General features: G+C 30.8%; 2 protein-coding genes across 2 annotated transcripts; both read left to right on the plus strand.

The window, feature by feature from the left end:
• The first annotated feature begins 275 nt into the window (after nt 1-275).
• LOC134693445 (TLC domain-containing protein 2-like) lies at nt 276-4,850 on the plus strand. The gene is made up of 4 exons (XM_063554272.1): nt 276-640; nt 1,390-1,484; nt 3,772-3,854; nt 4,269-4,850. Exons 1-4 carry the CDS (start codon nt 414-416, stop codon nt 4,644-4,646), a joined length of 783 nt encoding a protein of 260 aa, XP_063410342.1. The 5' UTR covers nt 276-413; the 3' UTR covers nt 4,647-4,850.
• Nucleotides 4,851-9,497: 4,647 nt separating this feature from the next.
• On the plus strand, nt 9,498-17,428 carry LOC134692934 (TLC domain-containing protein 2-like). The gene is made up of 4 exons (XM_063553573.1): nt 9,498-10,215; nt 13,581-13,675; nt 14,418-14,500; nt 16,911-17,428. Exons 1-4 carry the CDS (start codon nt 9,938-9,940, stop codon nt 17,280-17,282), a joined length of 828 nt encoding a protein of 275 aa, XP_063409643.1. The 5' UTR covers nt 9,498-9,937; the 3' UTR covers nt 17,283-17,428.
• Nucleotides 17,429-17,905: the final 477 nt, after the last annotated feature.

Consider the following 17,905-nt stretch of genomic DNA (forward strand, 5'->3'; position numbering starts at 1 on the left):
AAAGATGTATTTTTAGGGAAAATAGTCTGTTAAGTTAAAAAGGTAAACAATTAGTAAGTCTGAATCTGCAAATCTGAATTATAGACATGTTAACATAAAATTATTCATCTCTTCAGGTTGATATAATTTGTCCCATAAGTAATACACTGTACAATGTAAAAAATCTTTCAGAAATATCTTTTTTTTATTATACTTGAATTCAGTAAGTCGGTGATGTGTGCAAGAATCGATTTTACACCTAGACCGTGAATGGTTTATAAAGATGCAACGGTGTATGATTAAATATGGCCTTGTATATGTCAAGCGTGAACGTTGGTATACGATACAGTAAATGACTTTATAAAAGTAACATTAATATCAAATTACACGAATATACAAGTGAAACATGCGAAAGAAATACTTAGAATAAGGATATGACAGACGAACATTTTCTGCACGAACAAAGCATTATTCATTTCGATTTCTGGTATACATATATTTTGTTTGGTTTTGCATTTGTGTTCTTTTTCATACTAAATCAAATAATCAAACGTCATGGTACACCGAAGAAAGCGAATACAGTGTACGATTCCTGGTTATGGGCGAATTTGTGTGTATCACTAATTCATGGATTGATTGTTGGTATTTGGAGCATTATAAGGTATGATTTAACACGTGATGTCAGAAACAATGCTTTTCTTTTATGTCACTTTATTCGAATAAAGCTTTGATATCATGTAAAAACGATGCTAGCTCAGGCACTGGTGTTAAACTGATAATCATAACTGGTTTTATTTCCGATGCAAAGACCCTTTGAGTGATATTGAAAGAATCAATATTCATTCCAAATTATGCCATCTACAATATCCTGACGACAGTATCACAAATATCTGAACGTATATAAGATGATCTATATTGACGAATGATGTCCTTGTATCGATATTAAATTTAGTAAATGTTTTGACACGTTTGTGATATCGAAAACCTTGGTGTAATAATTTTTCAGTAATGCAGAGATTTAAATCAAATACGCTGTTACATACACCACGACCGAATCGAACAAGTTGAGATAAAATGGATAATTTTAAAACAATATAGGAAATAAAAAATCACCTCTATTATCGGAAATTTAAGTATCAAGCCTCCCGTTAAAGATATAGATATCAAGATCTAGGAAAGGGCAGTGTTCATTGTTAGTTTTAGCTTTATTTAAAGTCAGTTCAGCAGGATAAACCACTTAAATTAGTGCACATACCGAAGTCGTCAATATTGAGAGCCAATATATCATCCAAAGATCTAAAAGTGTTATTAAATTTTGGTATCAGATGTTGTCTCGATGAGTCTTTGTTGATTTTAGTCATAAATTGTAACTCATAACAATACATACTTTTAAATTTTAAATATTTTCAGCTTCCTTTATCATTATGAAGACCATCCAGGGCTTTTTGAAGATCCCTTTTTATTTTTCAATACATCTTCATTCTTGATGATGATAGTCTCAACAGGTAAGGATAGTAAAAATACTTTCGAGCGTCAATGATGAGTCTTTTGTAGACGAAACGCGCGTCTGGCATATATATTAAATTTAGTCCTGGTATCTATGATGAGATTATTAACAACCACTGGGTCGATGCCACTGCTGGTGGAGATTTATTTCCCCGAGGGTATCACAAGCCCAGTAGTCAGCACTTTTTGTGCTGACATGAATTGTAATTGATCTGGTTATATTTATAAATTTACTGTTTACAAATTTTTGATTTTTTTTTTAAATACTAATGCTTCTCTACCGCAGGCATAAATTACCTTAGCTGTATTTGGCCAAACTTTTAGGATTTTTGATCCTCAATGCTCTTCAACTTCTTACTTTATTTGGCCTTTTTAACTTTTTTGGATTCGAGCGTCACTTATAAGTATTTTGTAGACGAAACGCGCGTCTGGCGTTTCTACTAAATTTAGTGCTTGTATCTATGATAAGTTTATTTATAACATAATATTTATGAAACTATAAACATGTAGACATTTGAATTGCATATAAAAAAATGAAAACGACAAACAGACAAATAATAGTGCACAAGAAACACCATAGAAAACTAAAGACTGAGCAACCAAAAACTGATTTAAATATGAATATTAATTTTAAGAAAAAAAGAATAATACTTATGGTTAGAATCAAGAAAATCATTATTGAAATCACAAGCTCTGTTATCCATATGGGAAACATATTCTGCATATGCAGACGATCTAGGAATTTTGCTAAATATGAAATAAACGGAATATGTTGTATAGTCTTATAACGCTCCAGTTTTAGTTTTGATTACGTAACCATTCTGTTCCTATTTGCTGAGTTTAAACGCTTGTGAATAAATTCATCAAAGATACCAGGCCTAAATTTAGTATAAACGCCAGACGCGCGTTTCGTCTACAAAAGACTCATCAGTGACACTCGAATCCAAAAAAGTTAAAAATGCCAAATAAAGTACAAAGTTGAAGAGCACATCAACATTTGAAGGTGAAATGTGCACAGTTTAGTGTATCAAACATAAACGCGTCTTTGTTCAGAAGTTGTCGGAAAGAAGAACACAGGAATGAATATGAATAAAAAAATTCGTTTCACAGTAATATGAAAGAAAAGAGATCGGACTAGGTCTCTATGTTATCTATTTAACGCTAAGGTTATTGACAAAAAAAGCAAAGTATAACAGCTGAATGTGTGAGTATATCACTGAGAATATAACAACAGTGCCGGGTATTTCTAAACATGACTGTGATATTATTATAACTGAAATTATTTTAGAATTCGGTTAATTTTAAGTGATAATCGTCCAAATGAAAAGGAGACATTCTAAACCAAAGTTGAAATCATATCAGAAGCATTGCATTGTTTTGTCTTTCAGATATACTTTAATTGAACTACTAGTATATTATTTTGTTGCAAAATTCTACGAAAACATGACTGTTAACTATGAGATATTGACCAAACTCATAACATATTTTGAAGAACTATATTCTTAAAGTATATTTGTCATTTGCCTGTCAAATTAAAAAAAAGAAGCTAATAGCCTAGCATAAATGCAAAGGATTTGAAAATAAATATACCGGTTTTAGATACAAAGTATGCATATTAACTATGGTCCATCTTGTAATTCAGCATACAGTCTATTTGACAGTGGATTTGCTTTTACTATTTATGTAGTCAATATTCATAAAATTTGTACTTATATTTCACTATTCACATAATTATATATATAAAAAGTATTCGTTGTTTTAAAATCGAATTTCTTTTCAAAACATAAAAAATATTATCGAAGTTTTTATTCTAGATAATCGCACAAAGCATTGTTTTCGACATATCACTTTTGAATGTGTATATAAATGTTTATTTAAAACAAACAACTAGTAAAACAGCAAATAATTAGGGATTGAATTGTCAATTATGAAAAAAACATAAAGCATAAAAAAAGTCGGGAAATTAACTTTTCTTTATCACTTGCTGGGGTCCCATTTTTTATTTGCTAACTCAACTGAAAATAATATTTAAAGATTATATATTATTTGTAGATCTGAATTGAAGAATTTGTCAATAAATTTACAAACATTTGTTTACAGATTCCGAGATTTGGACAGAAACATGCATGTATAGACTGTGCCGAGTTTGAACATATTTGTGAGCGATCACTCCCTTATTTACTTGTCCATACTGTGAAGTGTTGTAACTCAACAGCATAGGATCAAACTGTATATTATTATATACTCTGATTGGTTATTTATTCATCTCTTTTTTCATTGTTTCAGCATATTTCTTTTATGATTCACTAAACATTTTAGTCAGTAATATGTGGAAGAAAAATAAGGAAGTACTGGTACACCATTTTCTCGTAAGTTTAAATTAGATAAATTTGAAATATTTCAAAGAATCAAGATTTATGAACCTACTTCAAAATATATAATTGCAAGAACTTTTGTTTAAAAAAAGATTTAACGAAATTTAAGACTGTTTTTATTATTGGAACAGAACAGAATTTTACGAAGTCTTAAATCTTAGATCATACATTCAGGCAAATAAGTTAGGATACTTTTTAAAACAGTGTATGGAACTGAGGATAGGAAACTCTTGGAATATTTACTTCATTTCTGTATACTTATGATCTTGTTGTTATTTTTTATTTTTATTTTGTTATGTTATGTCACATACTATTAATATGTAGGTTAATGGCAATAAAGATTTAAATTGAAATGAATTGAATATAATGTTCGTAAAAATTTGATATTTATGTTTTATTTTTTTGTAGATCATTACTGTCTTTGTATATCTATGGCATGATATATATGGAATTGGATATACACATTTATGCCTTCTATCGGAATCCAGCAGCTTCTTTCTTCATGCCAGGAAACTTTTACGTATAGCTAGATTTTCATCGGACTCACTTAAGTCCCGCATCCTTTCAATTATCAATGTGGTTGCATTTTTTATATTCCGTTTAATACCTCTAGGATTTTGCGTCACAAGGATTTATCCAGAATATTTTCTTATGCGAAGACATTTTGCGTATTATAGTTACCTGTCAATATCCGTGATAGTTATATTTTTAATTAATGTCGGATTCTTTGTCAGACTATTAAATACAGATTTTATACGACGCAATAGCTATAGGAAACAAAAATGACATATTAATATATGTTTCAATCGGAACATTGGCAAATGATAATCTTTACATAATTTCTGGATTCAGTTAAATCAGTCCAGTATTCATTTACGTTAGTCATATACTGTATTACCAATACTTTAAAATATACCCGATGCCTTAATAGCAATTTTAAGATTATTACAGAGCATTGCTATTTTTCTATAAAATACTTGATGGCGATAATTATAGAGCATTATTATACTACATACGTTTGACTGCCGAGTATATAATATTTTGGCAGGACAGATGTTCAAATTCAAATTTTGTATTAACTTTTGGCTTTACGGCTCATCAGTATACAGTGTATACATATGGCATATTACAAACAATATAAACAATATGCATAATAAACAATAGGTGACATCAGAAGTTTCAAATGTAACACCTTCTGTTTCTCGATGGATGAAGTAAGAGCATTTAAAAGAAATATAGTCGAACTTATGATTTGTGTGATTTGGTCGACAAATAACTATAGAAAGCATAAACAAAAATTATTTATTTCACTTGACTGGGCGGAGTTTAACCGGTTGGCTCATAATAAACCAGTCCAACTATAGATATGTATTTTAGAATAAACTCATCAATGAAGTGTCCAGTCATTCGTTTGTAAATTCCTTTCATAACACTGATAGGTGATTAGAAATCAGTTATAATAATAACGGCAATCATCCTTATCACACACATCTTCAAGTAGACTGTCCTTATAAAATTAAAATGTAAGCTTCGCCCGATCAGTTGAAAGAACATTGGTAATATACCGCTGTTCAAAATTCATAAATCGATAGAGAAAAAATCCGGGTTTCAAACTAAAACTGAGGGAAACGTATCAATTATAAGAGAACTACGACACAACAGAAACACACCTCTGAAACGTAACACACAGAGAAACGAACTATAATGACAAGAATATCCTACTACTAAGTAGGTAACCTTTTAAAATTTATACTCCATAACCAAATGTCTTTTGCTAACTATCTCCAAGAGGTACATGTAATAATTTAATGTACAACGAAACAGCAGCAACAATACTCTCTTATCGGTCGCTGTACAAAAGATTTGAAATAACGTCATACACATAAACAAAATATTACGTTGGACTATTGACAAAGATCGAATTAATTTAAATCCAAAAGTATAAAGATGCGAGATGCATGAGACGAGACTACTATCCAACAGAGACCAAAAGACAAGATGAAAACAGTCAGAGCATGCACGGTCGATAATATAAATTATTGAAAGGATTTTAATGTTTAACAGTTTAACGAAACAATCCCGACCATTACTTGATTTACATGAAATAGATGTATACAGTTTTGTTTTTGTAATTGTATTTTTATAACAATCTCTATTATTTATTACTTAAATCGATATTAGAATGGGATATACGTCTTGTTGTGACCTACAAAAGAAGGTCAGGTTAAATTAAATATGTATACAATTAAAGAGCAAACTTTGATTGAATTACTTTACGGATAATACCAATTGCTTTATGACCATTTCAATGGCGTTGTGTATCCCATCCACTCTTATAAATGATTCAAATCACTTTAATTCAAGTCGTTATAACATATGTGAGATGACTCTACTGATCTGATGACTTTGTAGGAGTTAAAAACTCATATACTATCGTATTTAAAAATGTCTTTTCAGAGATATATCAATTGTAATTAGTCAGACAACAATGATAAATTCATCTTTATAAAATTAAGGATATGCAACATGATTGCTATTAAGACAATTATCCAACAAAGTTCAATGATGAGGATGTAAGCAGAATAGGCAACCGTACGACCTTCAACAATGAGAAAGCTCATACCGCATATATATTATTGTCGCAAAGACAATAGTAGAATTCCGCTGTCCAAAAGTCACAAATCGATTGAGAGAAGTCAAATCCGGGTTACAAACTAAAACGAAGGGAAACACACCAACTATTAGAAAAAACAACGGAACAATAGAAACACTGAAAAAAATCAACAAAAAAAAAACCGAGGAAAATTCACAAACGAAATTCCCTAATCAAATGACAAAATTAAAAGCTCAAAAATGAAACGAATGGAAAGCAACTGTAATATTTCTAACTTAGTACAATAAAAACAAACACCAAATTGAATGCAACACAGTACTAAAAAAGGACTGCCATATAGTAGGTTAAACCTGATTTTGATAGCTAGCAAAATCGCCCACGTGTTTGACATTTATTTATCGAACTGTTCCTTTATACTGCTAAGGCTGTATGAACAACCCAAACATATACAATAGGCCAACATGATAATAATTTGGATGCAGTGCAGCAAAAACTGTAAAAACAAAAATGCAAACAAATTTGCAAATAATTTTAACACTGACAAAAAACAAGCGTTTTAGTATTGACAAAGCATGGTTAAAGGGAAAAGAAATTACATAAAGACAACTACACTAAAAAAAACCCACCAAACATTCATCGAAAATTAGGAGCAAACTTTAATTCAATGTGGAACAGGATCTGCTTATTCTTCGAGAGCACCTGAGATCACCCCCAGTTTTTGGTGGGTTTCGTGTTGCTTATTTTTTATTTTTATATGTTGTGTCATGTGTACTATTGTTTGCCTGTTTGTCTTTTCATTTTAAGCCATGGCATTGTCAGTTTATTTTCGATTTATGAGTTTGACTGTTCCTCTGGTATCTTTCGTCCCTCTTTTAATGCGTTTAGGTAATCACAAAAATGGTAATATATTACTAGTATTTTTAAATGTAATCCTATGTAATGAAAATAGTTTCAACAGGAAATGTATTTGCACTATATGTTAAACTGCCCCTGACCCTCATGAATATCTAAAGATAAGGATAAGTATACATTCAATACTGATATAGTCTGTTCTGGTTTGAACAAATTTATTTGAAGAAAAAAATGGATTAATGTGGTGTGATTACGAATGAGTAATCTATTAACAGGAGACAAAATAAAATGGACATGAGGAATTATAAATATCTATTAAAACTTAGTTTAAACATATGTTATTGTTCAACACATTGACAATAGGATAAGACACAAGTTGTGCAAACTTGAAATACTTTAAATAAAAAGTACACCACAACTCCTTCGATTTTTTTTGTATTAACCATTGTGACTTATATATGAATTTGTACTATTACAATGTATTATGAGTAATACGATTGGTTTCACTGGAAGAGCAGGATCTGCTAATCGCTCAGAAGCAACTGAAATCATCCGTGCTTTTGGTTGGGTTCGTTTTGCTTTAGGGTCTTTATATCGTGTTTTTTTTATTTTTTTATATTTTTTTTTCGCTTTCCTACGGTGTTAAGGCGTTCAAGGATTCAGTTCAATGTTTGTGTGTTTGATCTTTTTTTTCAGAATGATCCCCATGACACAGGTTAATTATACAGCTTTTGAAGATATTTGTCATGGTGTTTTCAATTACTTATGATTTTAAATGTCTATTTGGTATCTTTCGCTTCTCTTTTATGAATATGACCTACCTCATTAGACTATTAATCGGATTTGTTATATAATGAGCAACACGACGGGTGCCACATATGGAGCAGGATCTGCTAAACCTTCCGGAATACCTGAGATCATCCCCATTTTTTGGTGGGGTTCGTGTTGCTTTTTAGTTTTCTGTGTTGTGTCATGTGTACTATTGTTTGTCTGGTTGTCGTTTATCATTTTTAGCCATGGCGTTGTCAGTTTATTTTCGATTTATGAGTTTGACTGTCCCTCTGGTATCTTTCGCTCCTCTTTTATAATTTAATGATACTTTCGGACCCCTGCAGTCTCTTATTCAGAAATGTAACAAACTGAATATTTCTTGATTAAATAAAAAACAATTGTTTGCTAGAATAAAGGAATTTCCTATGTAGTTAAATAATGAAAGCGATTTATTCCAATGATCGAACTTCATGAAAATTTGTCGATACAAAATCTAACATGCTCGAGGGATACATGATGAATTGTAAAATATCTTATGAAAGTTACAAATAGACGACAACTATCTTGTTGTAGGTAATATATTTATCTGATAAGTAAGCAATTAAAATCGGAAATGAAAGATCAAAATTTGTTTTTTTTCAGCGTGTTTCATTTCAGACGCATTACTTATATATATTTCATTAATTAAGGTTGTTAAACATAAAACATTGAGCAAAGATATAATGATGCACCGTAATAAATAGGACTCATGTCCGCTATCACTTACATACATTAAAAACAGTCAATTTTAACCCAAATATCTTTCAGTGTATTCAAAAATTATTTTTAATCACAGAAAATGACGTACTAGTAAGCCTATAAAAAAGAAGAAGATGCCAATGAGACAACTATCCACAAAAGACCAAAATGACACAGACATTTACAACTATTGGTCACCGTACGGGCTTCAACAATCAGCAATTTTGATTATTTTGATTCTTAATCATTTTCCATGCTTAATTTGCAAATTTTCATGTATTTATACATTTACTGAATTGAAAATAATATTAGAGTTATCCCTAGTTTCTGTTTTAAATAACTAATTTATACCAAAATATGATAATTTAAACTTGGATTTCGAGGATTTCTTTATAAAGGAAAAGTATTGATACTGGTTACAAAAATTTACACACGTATTTTAACCTTTGTCGAACTATACATTCCTGTACTTGAACCTAGTTCAGTACATGTGTAGTGGATTTATGTTTCAAATAACTATGCAATACACTTATAGCAAAGCAGCATGTGATCATACTTTAGAAGAAACCACTTAGTACTGATATATAAATAGATATTTCTATATTTAAATATGTGTATTAAAGTCGAACTTACATATCTAATTCAATCAGTACTATCCGTGAAAATCTTATTCATGATATATGTTTATGCACTTATACCACATGAATACTGGGTAAATGTTACAGTTTTATTATTATCCGATACATTTGAATTCAAAGTAATATGTGTTCATCCTTCAAAAGAAGCCAGCTACTGACATACATTATGTATTTAAATATCATTTTTGTCGAATTTACATTTCCCGTTAGTGATTAGGCCAGTCGACAACAAAGTACTATCGTACTAACTTTATCCGTAAAAATCACAGTGGCTATCAATTGTATAGAAAATAATTCTAATACTTTAAATAACCAATATGTATAGTAGTAAGATTAACTTTATATTATAACATGTTTATACAACAGTTGGTCATGTGTAGCGATACGGTGTTTCATGCGTGAAAATGTCAATCCTGTTAGAAGTCATTTTTTGTATTTCTGATATTTGTTTTATTAAATGAAATATGGATACAGGAAAAGAACGTGTAAATACAGTGTATATTCGAAACAAGATGTCAGATGACTACTTTGGTCATGAACAAGGAGTTAGAGATTTCGTATTCTGGTACACGTATATTTTCTTTGCTCTTGTGGTGATTTTCTTTGCAGTAACAAATCGATTAATCAAACATTATGGAACACCGAAGTCATCATCATCTTCAGTGTATGATTCGTGGTTATGGAGAAACCTATCTGTGTCGTTACTACATGGATTGTTGGTTGGTATTTGGAGTATCATGAGGTATGTTCAGCTCGAGTTATGTCCTTTCGGTATCTTTCGCCCCTCTTTTATATCCCCTGTAAAATCAATGCTTACTTATTTGTGTTGACAAAATGCAAATCGATTGTCATCGGATCGAAAAAAAAATATGCAGGCGGCTGACGTGGCGCTTCAATAACTTTGTATAATCACTTATGATGGACTTTTCAGATTAACATTTGTAGCAAGAAGAAAATTAATAGATTGGAGAAAATCAGCAGAACATGAAAATAAAAGATTTCTTATCATTTAAAATGTTTAAAGAAGAATGAATTAAATGGCAAAACTTTGTACGTTTTAACTTATATACTGTAAAAATGTTTTTTTTCGGATTCTTGTAACAGCATGCCATTATATACAAAATTAAATCTGTATAATATGTTTAAGATAATTATGATATTGACCGGTTAAGAACGTTCGCCGAAAAAAATCGCACCCGTCATTTATATTTGCCTGTTTATATGATTATATATATACATGTACAACTAAAATTACTAATTTTGTTTTAAAATCTTTGAAATTTTCAACATTGTGTTATCATTCCCGTGGCAATTCTATATTATTTATATAAAGAAATCGCTGCTTTTATTGAAATAATCCAAAATATAAAATCGTAATCTCTCATTTCAAACAAAAGTAGGTCATATAAATCATATTGTTATAAGGGCTCACAGAGAATAGAACAAAACAGGTCGTAACAATAGCTGAATGGCCATTTAATTACAAATAGCTATAACAGTTGCAAATCGTCTTAATATAGTATTTAAAACACATTGATTTAAATTGTTAAAGGACATTTCTAGTAGCTATATATGTGTTCGTGTATGTGCGTATTTCATTGTATCTATCCTTTGTATAATGCTTTAAATAATTAAAATTTTCTTTGGAAGACATGTTTTGTAAAGGTCGTTCTTCATTGGGCCATTCCGGTTAATTTTTGACAGGTGGTTATGGATGGGGAGATTTTTTTATATACGTATAAGAAACAAACCATCATGAAAAACTACCTATCAAATCTATAAATTAAGACCTGTCAGATGTAGAGTTTCTGTTCATATTAGTTGGATGGGCTTTCATGGGAAAAAATGAACCATCAGAATTTTTTACTGCAAGGATTGTACCCATAGAATTTTAAATACAATACAAGATAATGCATGATACGAAACTGTCTACATTCAAAAGCACCCATAAGATCTGACATAGGCATCTTTGTAACCCATAAGATGTAATTATTTTTAATAATTTCCTGCTGAAAGACCCTCAGAAGTTTTTTGCAAATAAGTGTACGTGTCAGATGAAAGAACCTATAATTTCACCTCTAAGATGTATACATTTTACACCCCTCAGAAAAGACCATTCATCCTCCTTTAAGCAGATATTAACTAGAATGGCACATTACAACTAAACCACCTTGGAAGTAATTTTGTAGCGTGTTCCTCTCAAATACAGGATGTGTACAGGAGGTCACATATTTGATCATGAGCTGGCCTAATCATAGATTAAAAATTAGTATTTGCTGCTTCTCTGCTAAATACGCAGCATCATTAAGGAGTTTGAGTAAAAGCTGGTCGATACGGAGTCCGAAATATGTGTTGGTTATACTGACATGTATTTCATCGGTAACCTGATGAACTAGTATTTTAAACATCTGACCCAGCGTGTCTTATACAAATCATGGTTCATACTCATAACGCATTAACATTGTTCTAGATATGAATACAGCAATTGATCATGCATTATCATCATATTGAATTACTTTTATGAAACCTATAGCTACTACCCATAATTAGATATCAGGCATAATATTCAAAATATAAATATGATATTTTGTACTTCCATTTTTTAAACAAAGAGAGACGAAAGATACTTAAGGGACAGTCAAACTCATAAATCTAAAACAAACTGACAACGCCATGGCTAAAAATGAAAAAGACAAACAGACAAACAATAGTACACATGACACCACAGAGAAAACCAAAGAATAAACAACACGAACCCCACCAAAAACTAGGGGTCATCTCAGGTGCTCCGGAAAGGTAAGCAGATCCTGCTCCACATGTGACACCCGTTGTGTTGCTTATGTGCAACAGTCGTTCAATATTTCGTACATTTGACCGGGAGTATGTGTCAATAATTTTATTGTACTGTGACGTAACAGGAATAGCAATCATTTTGAAACGAATACATTATTTTTTTACGATATTTCAGTATAAACATAATAGTATTCCATTTATCATGTTATATATCTCGATAACAGAGCAATTAATTTTAGAATTTTGATTATTTTATGTCTTTACTATCATACAATGATATATAATTTTGATTTGAAGACCATGTTTACCGATTGAAACAAAAGCTAATTTTTGTTTAAAAATGTAATGTATGCATCCTAGGTCAAAAATAAAAATAACAAAAAATACGGAAATATGGAAAATTCAAACGGAAATTTCTCTATCAGTTGGTACAATCAAAAGTCAAAAGACGTCAAACGAATGGAAAACAGCTGTCATATTCCTGACTTGGTACAGACATTTCCTTGAGTAGAAAAGAATGGCTAAAACCTTGTTATATAGCTTGCTAAACATTTCACTCGTATGCCAGTCGCATAAAATTACATTATATTGACAACAATGTGTCAGCAAAAGAAATGTCCTTCCGTGAACTGCTCGTTAATCTCAAAAAAACACTTTAAAGACCTTTTTTTTAGTTTTTGGGCTATGACTGCGCAGAACATACACTCATTGTCGCATAACCATCTGTGACATTCAATATTTGCGAACGCAAATGGAAGGAAAAAAAAACACATTAGTTTGACAAATATTCAGCTTTAACATGTTTAAGTCGAATTAAAAAAGGTGACAACAATCAGAAAGAAAAATAAAGACAACAGTAGTATACTTCTGTGTAATAGTAATAATTCGAATAGGTTAAAACAAACCCGGGTACAAAACTACATCTGAGGGAAACAAATAAAAAACGACATAAAGAAGAACAACTTTCCACAACAGACACAGTAAACTAAAAATTTGTGACACAAACACCACCAAAATATGGGATGTAACCCTGCCGTGTTATAGAAGTTCCCGATCCAATAACGACACCATGCTTGAAAGGTTATCAGTCGTATTCGATTACGTCAATGAATAGAGGACGTAATACAAATTGAAAACAATATATTCAAAATAATTGCATGTAATTCATTTTACTTTTTATAGACTAGGTCATTTTTAACAAACACAACTAATAACCTTTGAAGATTAACATCTTCACAAACTAGATGATGTATTTTACGCAATCAACAAAAATCACAGGTTTGAAACATAGACACTTTAATTATATATTTTCAGCTTTTTTGGCCATTTAGAAGATAATCCAACAATATATGAAGATCCGCTGTACTATTTTAATACCTCTTCGTATTTAATGATGATAGCTTCAACTGGTGAGAGTTTTTGTCTGTTCTTTTTCATGCACGAGAACCTGATCTGTTAAATGACAACACCTTAATATATATTCTGATACTAAAGATGAGTAAAGAAAGAGTAAAACCCAAATTCTGCATTAGCAAAACTACATTATGTTTGTTAAAAAAATAAGCCTTATGGGGCAACGATTTTTTTTTCATTTTACAGCTGCAGTGTGCACGTATTTTCGAGACTTTTTAAGCTCACAGAATTTTTTAGATGTTCGATAGAAAACTGAATGATCATGATACGAATTGAAACCAATTGTGAAACGATAAGTTTGAAAAAATACTTTAAGAAAAAAAAATAAACATGTTTTCGTTTTCTTTTATTACAACACAATATTAATAGATAAAGATAATTTAATTCAAGATCTTGCATACGAAGGCACAAGAACGTTATAAGAAATGATACTGTAAATTAAAGATAAATTATCTAATGATGATTTTAATTACATACACACATAAAAAGTTACAAAACAACACAAACATGAGAAAAGGACAAAGTAAATATAAGTATCAATAGATATTTAGGATAGCAGATATCCTTTGTCAGTATGATGTAACATGCACCATATCAATATAATTTATACTTATTGTACTTATTGGCAAAGTTACAGTTATACGAAGGATATATTTTGTGTAAAATAAGTACCACAATCTGTTATGTTTTTCTGTTGTTTGTTTTTCTTATGTAATACTATGTCTTGATTTATTTTAGCGTATTTCTTCTACGACGCAATGGATATTGTAATAAGTAGGGTTATAAAGAAGAACGTAGAAATAATTATACACCATTTTGTTGTAAGTACTTTAACTTGCTTACATATATCAGAGGACGCATTACCAACATTCTTCAGTCTATCTTTCATATACAGAGTCTTACAAAATGTTCAGCTTCATGTTTGTAATCCTAGATTTTGACCATATATTCTTTCATCTTCTTACCTATTATGCATATTTGTTTTGTTTACACACCGTTGTCAATATAATAGAATTTCATGCAACTGTCACACAAATGATAGCTTTAGCTATAACATTTTACACGACTGAGTCAATGCCACTGCTGGTGGACGTTTCGTCCACGAGGGTAACACCAGACCAGTAGTCAGCATTTCGGTGTTGACATGAATATTAATTATGTGTTCATTCTTATAAGTTTCCTGTTTACAAAACTATGAATATTTCGAAAAACTAAGGATTTTCTCGTACCAGGAATAGATTACCTTAACCGTAATTGGCACAACTTTTTGGAATTTTCGATCCCCAATGCTCTTCAGCTTTGTACTTGTTTGGCTTTATTAGTATTTTGATATGAGCGTCACTGATGATTCTTATGTAGACGAAACGCGCGTCTGGCGTATAAAACTATAATTCTGGTTTTGATAACTATTTAGACCATTTGGTCGATGCCACTGCTGGTGGACGTTTCGTCCCGAGGGTATCACCAGCCCAGTAGTCAGCACTTCGACGTTGATATGAATATCAATTATTGTGGTTATTTTCATAAATTTCCTGTTTACAAAACTTTGAACTTTTCGAAAAACTTAGAATTTTCTTGTCCCAGGAATAGATTACCTTAGCCGTGTTTGGCACAACTTTTTTTAAGAATTTTGAATCCTCAATGCTCTTCAACTTTGTACTTGTTTGGCTTTATAACTATTTTGATATGAGCGTCACTGAGTAGTTTTATGTAGACGAAACGCGCGTCTGGCGTACTAAATTATAATCCTAGTACTTTTGATAACTATTAGCTAGCTATAAACCCATGGTTTTATTCACTATTTTCTGCATAAGAAAATGCATGTTCTAAGTCAATAGTATGACAGTTATTATCTATTCGTTTTGATGTATTTGAGCTTTTGCATATGCCATTTGTTTTGGGACTTTCAGTTTGGAATATTCCTCGTAGTTATGTATTTTTGTTCTTTTACTTTTCACTAAATTGTTTCATCATTCGGCTATTTTGATCTGAATATGTCTTACAGACTGAACTAATAGTACTATTCAGACACTTCGCTCGCAGTCAATTAAGACGTGTACAGTCTATTACCAATTTGTCTGAACATCTTTTTAAAAGTACTTAGTTGACTACAAGCGAAATGTCTCAACAGATCTAAATTTACAATAAGAACATATCTGAGAAAATATTTGAAATCTGAAAAAGAGTTTACATTTCAGATTAAGACTTTAAGAAATCATATCACATCTACTTATTTTTATATTCCATATAATGTTAGGATTGAATTAAAATGACCGTTTAATAGATATAAGCAGACGTGGTATGTGCGCCAATGACATAACTAATAGTCAAAGTACGATCTACAACTTTGGCTCACATCGAACAGTAATCTAAAAAGAGCCCCATCAATGACAAGTGTGTAACTATTCAAACGGGAAAACTAACGATCTTATCTATATAAAAACGAGAAACGAAAAACATTTATGAACCACATCAACAAACTACTGGAGATCAGTTTTCAGACTTGATTGACTGACCATGTAATTTGTAGCTTTACGTCGATCACGTCCTTCTTTCTCCTTTAATGTTGATTATTATAATTTCTTTTTATAGAAGAATAGCAAATTTAAGTACAAAGTTTTCAAAACCGAAAGTATAGGATAAGATTTAAAAACGTTATATTGTATGCTACTGACCGCTTACATTGAGGTTTAGAAAAAAATATTTTACAGTAAATTGAAGATATGAAATGTTTATGTCGAAAACTAAATCGTTTTATTTAAAATATTTCTTATTTTTTTTAAGTTCAATTTGTTCACTATTTACATATGAAAAGCAGGTGTTGTAAAACCTTTTATTGGGTAGTATACACTAACAGTCCGAGGAGAGGGGCGAAAGATACCATAGGGACAGTCAAAATCATAGATCGAAAATAAACTGAAAACGCCATGGCTAAAAATGAAAAAGACAAACATACAAAGAATAGTACACAAGACACAAATAAAAAACTAAAGACTGAGCAACACGAACACCCTCAAAAACTTTGGGTGATCTCAGATGCTCCGGAAAGGTAAGCAGATCCTGCTCCACATGTGACACCCATTTAGTTGCTCATATCCGAAGTTGCATAAATTGTGCAGTAGCTAAAGTTATATCAATGTTCGACATGGAAAAACCACCCTTATACCGACTAGAGGTCGCTGATTTGTACGTAACAATATAAAACAAGTGTAATTGTATTTTATTTTTCAGATTTTATTTTCATTTGGATATTACTGGCACGCCAAGGTTGGAATCGGATATGCCCATTTGAGTTTACTGGCTGAATTCAGTAGCTTCTTACTACACGCTAGGAAACTAACGAGGATTATTGGCTATTCATCCGATTCATTACAATATCATATATTTTCAATTGTAAATCTGGTCTCTTTTTTCATTTTACGATTAATTCCTCTTTCTTTTGTTGTGTCAAATATTTATCCTGAATATTTCTTAATGCGGGTACATTTATTTTATTTTACTACTTTATCTATATCGGCGACAATTATATGGGTTATAAATATTGGTTTCTTTTTTAAATTAATACGAACTGACTTTATACGCATGAAACATAAGAGGAAATGATAAATGAAGAATCAAAGTATATAGGTGTGTTTATATGAGTATTTTGCATACTGTTTTTTTTTATACGAAAATATTTTTGTATTCTGCATTTTTTTTAACATTTATATTTACAAATCCTATGTTTACATTAAACCATGATTATATAATATATTTCTTACATCATTTGTATCATTTTACGAATTTAAATATTTGCCACTGAGCGTAAAGAATCAACAATCAACCAATCAGCATTTGCGGACAAACGACTTGACTAATAACGTTATGGCAGAATTGGTTAGTGTAACAATTTGGAAAGTGCCAATTTTCAGTTGTATAGTTTCAAACAAAATAAAACTTTTGTTTTATTTAAAATGATATACATAATTTCGTTTTTGACAATTTTTTTATTTCGGTATAAAATCTACCTGAGGTAGAACCACTTATAATTCAAGATCCTGCCCAAATTCATAAAATTCCTAGACGTTTGACAAAGTTATCGATGTCTAAAAAATTTAAAAATACAAACTGAACCTAAATATTGTCGCAGACGCCGACGACGTTATTTGCTGTCCCGCAGACTCAACAGAAAGGATTATAGACAATTACTGTTTAGTATCTTAAAATATCAGCTGTTTTTGTACTTG

This window comes from Mytilus trossulus, chromosome 12, assembly GCF_036588685.1.
Source record: "Mytilus trossulus isolate FHL-02 chromosome 12, PNRI_Mtr1.1.1.hap1, whole genome shotgun sequence".
Taxonomy (NCBI): domain Eukaryota; kingdom Metazoa; phylum Mollusca; class Bivalvia; order Mytilida; family Mytilidae; genus Mytilus; species Mytilus trossulus.

Coding starts and splice junctions, on each gene's coding strand:
- LOC134693445 (XM_063554272.1), top strand. CDS start 414: ATGACAGACGAACATTTTCTGCACGAACAAAGCATTATTCATTTCGAT. Junction 1,485..3,771: donor GATGATGATAGTCTCAACAG/GTAAGGATAGTA, acceptor TCATTGTTTCAG/CATATTTCTTTTATGATTCA. Junction 3,855..4,268: donor TACTGGTACACCATTTTCTC/GTAAGTTTAAAT, acceptor ATTTTTTTGTAG/ATCATTACTGTCTTTGTATA.
- LOC134692934 (XM_063553573.1), top strand. CDS start 9,938: ATGGATACAGGAAAAGAACGTGTAAATACAGTGTATATTCGAAACAAG. Junction 13,676..14,417: donor AATGATGATAGCTTCAACTG/GTGAGAGTTTTT, acceptor GATTTATTTTAG/CGTATTTCTTCTACGACGCA. Junction 14,501..16,910: donor TAATTATACACCATTTTGTT/GTAAGTACTTTA, acceptor TTTATTTTTCAG/ATTTTATTTTCATTTGGATA.